Here is a 7,370-nt window from a genome sequence, read left to right as displayed (position 1 = left end):
GTTCAGGAGTTCAGTAGTGCAATCTCGACTCACTGCAGCCTCGACCTCCTGGGCTCAAGGGAGCCTACAGCCTCAGCCTCCTGAGTAGCTGGGACTACAGGCTTGGGCCACCACATCTGGCTAATTGTTTGTAAAGATGCGGTGTCATCATATTGCCCAGACTGATCTCAAACTCCTTGGCTCAAGCAATCCACCAAGCTTGGCCTCCCAAAGTGCTGGGATTGTAGGCGTGAGCCACTGCGCCCGGCCCAGAGGAGGTATTTTAAATTCACCCCTTCCTAAACAAGGTGAGTTTAGAGTCACCAAGAAATCCCCCAGTTTAGAATCTGCTTGCTATACTTCTGGCCCACCTGGCTGTGGGGGACCGGGCCCTCCAGGAGGGGGTGCCACTCCCGGGGCTAGATGGTGTCATTTGTCTAACAATTTAAGCACAAATGTTAAAAAAAATTTCTCTTAAGTGACAAGGTCTTCTGTTCCCCAGGTTGGAGTGCCATGGTGCAATCACAGCTCACTGCCCTCCTGGCCTCCGGACTCAGCCTCCCTACTAAGTAGCTGGGACTGCAGGTGCACACCAACACTCCAGGCTAATCTGTGTGTGTGTGTGTGTTTTTTTTTTTTTTTTACTAGAGACAGGGTTTCGCCATGTTGGCCAGGCTGGTCTTGAACTCCTGACCTCAGGTGATCCACCCACTTCGGCCTCTCAAAGTGCTGGGATTACAGGCATGAATCACTGCACCTGGCCACCAACCACACCAAGCTGATTTTTAAAAATATTTTGGAGAGATGGGGGGGGTCTCACTCTGTCATCTAGGCTGGCCTTGAACTCTCAGGCTCAAGCAACTCGGCCTCCCAAAGTGCTAGGATTAAAGGCATGAGCCATGGTGCCCAGCCCGAAACACAAGTGTTTTAAAAGAAACCTACAAAGCGCTACTCAAAAGGAAACGACTGTTGTCCAACGTCAGGGATGATGCTGCTATTGGTCAGTGGGCACACGTCCAGGAGTGCAGGGATGCGAAGGCCTGCAGGTTGGGGAGGCAGGTGGCTCACACGAGCCCCTCTCCATCCCGCCGGCCCCGCTTCTTCTCCTCTGTGCCCTCCTCGGCCTCGCCAGCTCCCCGCTGCCTCTTCCGGAAGCGGGCCCCAAGCCGGTGTCTGGGTGGCAGGAGATCCATGCCCAGGACCTTGTGGGTCTGCCGGAAGGCCAGCATTCGCAGGGCGTGCTGCGGGGCACACACAGCCCATCAGGACCCCCACCCACCCTGCTCCCCGAGTGCTGAGGACACAGAGGGGCTGGCATCTGTAGCCACTAGTAGATGGGCCAGGCCTATCCTGTGTCCCTCGAGACACTCCCCGCACCTATTTTTTTGGAGACAGAGTTTGCTCTGTCACCCAGGCTGGAGTACAGTGGCGTCATCTCAGCTCATTGCAACCTCCACTTCCCGGGTTCAAATGATTCTCCTGCCTCAGCCTCCCAAGCAGGTGGGATTACAGGCATGTGCCACCATGTCTGGCTAATTTTGTATTTTTAGGAGAGACGGGGTTTCACTATGTTGGCCAGGCTGGTCTTGAACTCCTGACCTTGTGATCTGCCTGCCTCGGCCTCCCAAAGTGCTGGGATGACAGGTGTGAGCCACCCGGCCTGGCCAACACGGCTTCTTATGACTGCTGAGCTTGGGCCACCGCAGGGCCTGAGGAATTTTCGCTTGGTGCTGGCTGACCGCAAGGACTGTCCCAGGAGGCCTCCCACTCCACTGACCACCAGCTCTTTCCACCTCACTGCAGGGACCCCACATCCTGCACTGCGAGCCATTTCACTGATCCCGTTAAAAGCAACATTCAGAAATGTCAAACCCGCTGTGGTTTGGTTTTCGTGCTGCTAGGAGATCTTTCTTATACACAAATTTGCAAACAAGGAAACCACAAGTGAGGGCTGGACAGGCCGAGCTGCCGGCTACAGCTGGGCTTCTAGGGCCATGGTAAGCGACGTGGAGGGAGGACAGTCCCTGCCCGTGAGACTTGAGGTCTGGGCCTCGTGACAGTGGTGGCTTTGGCTCTGAGCTGCCAGCCCCACGCCACCACGCCAGGCTGGCCCTGTCCCCATGCGTGGTCCTGCCACCCACAGGCCACCCTCCTGTTCCTGTACATCTCAGTGGGAGGGAGAGAAGGTGGAACCTGGGCCATTTTGGGGAACACTGCACAGCTGCAAGCGTGGACTTGGCCCTCCTACCTGGGCGCTGGCGGTCACGTCTTCCCGCTGTTGGAGGGTCATGGGCTCGAGGGCATCTGTCTGGTCTCTCTCGCAGGGATCCTGGAGTCCGGGCCCATCTTTGTGAGGGGGAGTGGGAACAGCAAAGAAGGCGAGAATGCCCTCATGAAAGACGGTGACAGGGCCGTCCCTCGACACCATGGGGCCCCAGGGGCCCGTGCATGGGGCTATACTTGCAGCCTCTGACCCTCAGGCCTCTCTCAGCAGGTCAGGGTTTCACCCGGGCTCATGGGGGAGTCCTCCCAGCCCCTCAAAGCCCGTTGGGCTGCCAGCACCTCCTGGGCTTTGTGTGTGTGTGTGTGTGCCTGTGTGCACCCATGCACATGCGCATGTATGCTGTGTGCCCATGTGCGCCCATGTGCCCGTGCGTGTCCGTCTGTGCACGTGTGCCCACGGGTGTATGTGCACGTGTGCCCGTGTGTATGCATGTCCGTGTGTCTGTGCATGCATTCATGTCCGTGTGTGCCCGTGCGTGTGCATGTGTGTGCCCGTGTGCAAGTACGTCCATGTGTGTGCCTGTACGTGCACTCATGTCCACGTGCGTGCCTGTGCGTGTGCGTGCCTACACGTGTGCTTTACATAATGGCTCGGGCAACGGGCCCAAAGCTTTATGCTCCCTTTTCACTTGATATCCTATGTCACTAAAAATGACTCAAAAACACCCTTTTCCGTATCTGACCGCCACCCTCTCACACGAGTGTGTCCTGCCGCGTTCTCTTCCCTCTGCTGGTGTAGATAACGCACTGTGCCGGGCAACTCTGCGCCCCCTGTCAGCTGAGCACCTGGCTGTTCCCTCTGGATAATCTTTGGAGGACAGGCGCCGGGGTGGCTCTGCGCCGGGGTGGCTCTGCGCCGCCACCGGCGGGCGTGGCCACCAGATAACATAACTGTTGTCTCCTGGGTGGAGGCTGAGCCCTCCCTTCGGGGACATGCGTGTCTGTGCCCTGCGTGAAGGGTGGTGTCCTCCATGGCCGCGGCCCTGTCTGCCTCCCTCCTGGGAGCATGTGTGTGTCGTGGGCCACTCTCGTGCCTGGGCTGGACACTTCCTCTGTGTCTGTGACCCCAGCCATCTGTTCCACGGCCATGGGTCCTGGTCTTTGCAATTTGCTGCCCACCTTCTGGGCCCTCCGGCCCGGCGACTGACCTGTCAGGAGCGTCCCTGTGGCCACGCACTCCAGGACTCGCCTGACCGCGTCCCCAGGGCCCAGGGGCCCCGCTGCACTGCTCACAGCCTTCTGCACCAGCAGCTCCATGGCCTGGTGGGGACAGAAGAGCGGGTGCTGTGCTTTGGGGGGGTGCAGCAGCCCCTGTCTGCCCGGGAGGTCCTGGGGTCCCTGGGACAGGAGGCCCCCCTCAGCTCTGTCTCTAACTCCCACCACCCACTGAACTTCTGCCGACGAGGGCAGCCCATGGCATGGCTCTGCCACCTCCTGGCACGGCCACCGGCTGGTTTCTTTCTTTCTTTTTTTTTCTTTTTGAGAGCAGACTCTTGCTCTGTTGCCCAGGCTGGAGTGCAGTGGCGCGATCTCGGCTCACTGCAACCTCTGCCTCCCGGGTTCAGGTGATTATCCTGTCTCAGCCTCCCATATGGGCTGGTTTCTCCACCCCTCTGAGCTTCAGTTTCCCCAGTTGGTCCACAGTAACATCACACACCAGTGTCAGGCACACTGTCTGCCGCGTGGGGCCCGCCACAGCAGGAAAACCAGTCTCAGGGAACACAGGTTTTCTCCACGTCGGGACAGCATGGAGCTGGCTGCTGTGACCTCCTCCCAGGAGTGGAGAAGACATTCCCCCTAAACAATCGGTGTGAAAGGCCGGGCGCGGTGGCTCACGCCTGTAATCCCAGCACTTTGGGAGGCTGAGGCGGGAGGATCACTTGAGGTCAGGAGTTCATGACCAGCCTGGCCAACATGGCGAAACCCCATCTCTACTAAAAATACAAAAATTATGTAATCCCAGCACTTTGGGAGGCCCAGGCGGGCGGATCACGAGGTCAGGAGATCGAGACCATCCTGGCTAACACGGTGAAACCCCATCTCTACTAAAAATGCAAAAAATTAGCCGGGCATTGTAGCAGGCGCCTGTAGTCCCAGCTACTCGGGAGGCTGAGGCAGGAGAATGGTGTGAACCCGGGAGGCAGAGCTTGCAGTGAGCCGAGATCGCCCCACTGCACTCCAGCCCGGGTGACAAAGTGAGACTCTGTCTCAAAAAAAATGACTAAAAAAAAAGTAAAAAAGAGACTTGATCTCTACCAAAACAAACAGCCTCTGTACCACGCTGCATTCTGGACGGTGGGCAGTGGGTGGGTGTGGATGAAGGACACGGGCCCGGTGGCGGGGACCACAGGCAAGACACCACTCCAGCACGGGATGGGGGACACCACTGCAGCGTGGGATGGGGAGACACCACTGCAGCAGGGGATGGGGTACACCACTGCAGTGTGGGATGGGGGACACCACTCCAGCACGGGATGGGGGACATCACTGCAGCGTGGGATGGGAGACACCACTGCAGTGTGGGATGGGGGACGCCTGCAGGGCAGGGGAGGAGGCTGGGTGTGGATGGCTGGCTTGTGGCTGGTGGAGAAGGTCTGGACACTGGATGGGTTCCCGGGGTCTCTGTGCGGGGCATGGGCTTGGGGCCTGCTCCATGAACCTTGTGTGGGGGGGGGTTCTGCTGCTGCTTCTCCCTCCTCTTTCTACCAGGATAGGCGGGGGGTGGTGTTAGAGCCACAGGGGGTCTCCTCGCCAAAGCAGGTGGGTCTGGGCTGGGTCACCCAGAGGCCGGTGTGCAGCCAGGATAGGGAGTCTGGCTTCCGCCCCTCTGCCTGGGCCCCTCTGCCCTGGTGCCACAAAGTCGGGCAGACACCGCACATTTCCCTGGCTGGTCCCGCATTTTCATGCGAGGTTCTGGGTTTTGAATAATGGTAGTCAAATGAGGCTGTGGACAGGGCCGTCTCCCCCGCCCAGGGGACCTCAGGGACTCCCACGGCCTCTCTTGAGTACTACGTCTCCCGCCGGCTCCTTCACGGGAAAGGGTTTATCTCTCGACCTGGGCCTGTCGGGGCCATGGAGCCCCTCAGGGGTCCCAGTGGAGGGCTGGGCCACCAGGCACTGCCTTACCCAGGCTGGCAGGGCTGCCCAGGTGGGCACACGCCGGCAGAGGTCCCTCAGGACCCTGATGACGATCACGCATGGCTGCAGGCTGCTGGCTCGAGCCTTCGGGGGAGAAGCACACGGTTCACTTTCAGGGGTTCACACGGCCACATGGTGTGGCGTCATGAGCATGAACCCCAGGGAGGACAATGGGGAGCCTTGGTGGCCTCGAAGGTGGCAGGTGGAAGCAGAGTCCACTTCCAGACGAGTCTGGTGCCACCAGGCCGTGGAGTGGCCACGGGACGGCAGCATCCCCACCCCCAGGACAGCACCCACTCCTTTCACGTTTCCTGACCCCATCAGCCAGGAGCCAGCGTTGGTTAAGTCAGTGCTCAGCCAGAAAGCTGATGGCGGGCGTCCTGGTCTGCGCTGGGAGCCCACGAGGCTGAGGCGGCCGCGCCAGGTCAGGCTGGTGCCTCTGAGACACGTTCCTCAAAGTCACCCCTCTCCCCCTGCTCCACCCCTGCCCCCTGACCTGAAACCACCGGGCATGACGGAGGGCGGCCAGGGACTCGAGGCACTTCTCGGAGCTCAGGACATCACCTGGGTCAGCCAGAGGCTTCTCCACGCCTTCTAGAAGAAAAACCTTAAGGTGTGCGGGGAAGGCACCTTATCCCGCTCTGCTGCCGACGGGGTGAGGGGCTCAGTTTGGGCCCCTCAATCCTTTCTTTTTTGAGACACAGTTTCACTCTGTCACCCAGGCTGGAGTGCAGTGGCACGATCTTGGCTCACTGCAACCTCCATTTCCTGGGTTCAAGTGATTCTCCTGCCTCAGCCTCCCAAGTAGCTGAGATTACAGGTGCCCGCCACCACATCTGGCTAATTGTTGTATTTTTAGTAGAAACGGGGTTTCACCATGTTGGCCAGGCTGGTCTTGAACTCTTGCCCTCAGGTGATCCTCCCACCTCGGCCTTCCAGAGTGCTGGGATTACAGGCGTGAGCCACCGCACCCGGTCTCAATCCTTTAGGCCACGTTTTATCCATCTGGGGAATGAGGGTTCCTCCCAGATTGTCCCGCTAAGACACAGTGAGGACCAGACAAACCGTTCCTGGAAAAACCTCATCTTCTGGGAAGTTCTGAGCTTACCTACTGCGACTGAGGGATTTCAGCCCTGACGCTCTCGGTTAGCCAATGAGGGTGAAGATGGAAAACTAGGAATTAAGCCAGATTTCTAGAAACTTCCACATGCATCATGAAAAGGGAGAAAGTGGGTTCGATTTCAACACGTCCTGTTGTTGACGACGGCCCCAGAGTCTGGGAGAGATGTGGGTCCCTTTTCCCTCCCGGGTTATTATTTTTCCTTCAAGAATATTTTTCTCGGCCGGGCGCGGTGGCTCAAGCCTGTAATCCCAGCACTTTGGGAGGCCGAGACGGGCGGATCATGAGGTCAGGAGATCGAGACCATCCTGGCTAACATGGTGAAACCCCGTCTCTACTAAAAAATACAAAAAACTAGCCGGGCGAGGTGGCAGGCGCCTGTAGTCCCTGCTTCTCTGGAGGCTGAGACAGGAGAATGGTGTAAACCCGGGAGGCGGAGCTTGCAGTGAGCTGAGATCCGGCCACTGCACTCCAGCCCGGGCGACAGAGCATGACTCCATCTCAAAAAAAAAAAAAAAAAAAAAAAAAAAAGAATATTTTTCTCGTTTGGGCGTGGTGGCTCACACCTGTAATCCCAGCACTTTGGGAGGCCAAGGGGGGGCGGATCATGAGGTCAGGAGTTCAAGACCAGCCTGGTCAATATGTCAAAACCCTGTCTCTACTAAAAATACGAAGATTAGCTGCGCATGGTGGCTGGTGACTGTAATCCCAGCTACTCGGGAGGCTGAGGCAGGAGAATCGCTTGGACTCGGGAGGTGGAAGTTGGAGTGAGCCAATATCATGCCACTGCACTCCAGCCTGTGCGACAGAGTGAGACTGTATCTCAAAAAAAAAACAAAACAAAAAAAAC

At 58.2% G+C, this 7,370-nt stretch overlaps 1 protein-coding gene across 1 annotated transcript in view; it reads right to left on the bottom strand.

The window, feature by feature from the left end:
* Positions 1–773: 773 nt before the first annotated feature.
* ZFR2 (zinc finger RNA binding protein 2) overlaps positions 774–7,370 on the bottom strand; it is a 72,933-nt gene continuing 66,336 nt past the window's right edge. Inside the window, exons 10-14 of the mRNA XM_026455610.2 lie at positions 5,897–6,030; positions 5,389–5,484; positions 3,411–3,522; positions 2,228–2,325; positions 774–1,220 (exon numbers count right to left, since the gene is read on the bottom strand). Of these exons, the coding sequence (XP_026311395.1) occupies positions 1,044–1,220; positions 2,228–2,325; positions 3,411–3,522; positions 5,389–5,484; positions 5,897–6,030 (617 nt within the window). The 3' untranslated portion in view covers positions 774–1,043. The remainder of the gene's footprint in view (positions 1,221–2,227; positions 2,326–3,410; positions 3,523–5,388; positions 5,485–5,896; positions 6,031–7,370) is intronic.

Source organism: Piliocolobus tephrosceles, chromosome 21 (genome assembly GCF_002776525.5).
Source record: "Piliocolobus tephrosceles isolate RC106 chromosome 21, ASM277652v3, whole genome shotgun sequence".
Taxonomy (NCBI): Eukaryota; Metazoa; Chordata; class Mammalia; order Primates; family Cercopithecidae; genus Piliocolobus; species Piliocolobus tephrosceles.
The sequence above is the reverse complement of the archived record's forward strand: the minus strand, read 5'-3'. Positions and strand labels throughout refer to the sequence as shown.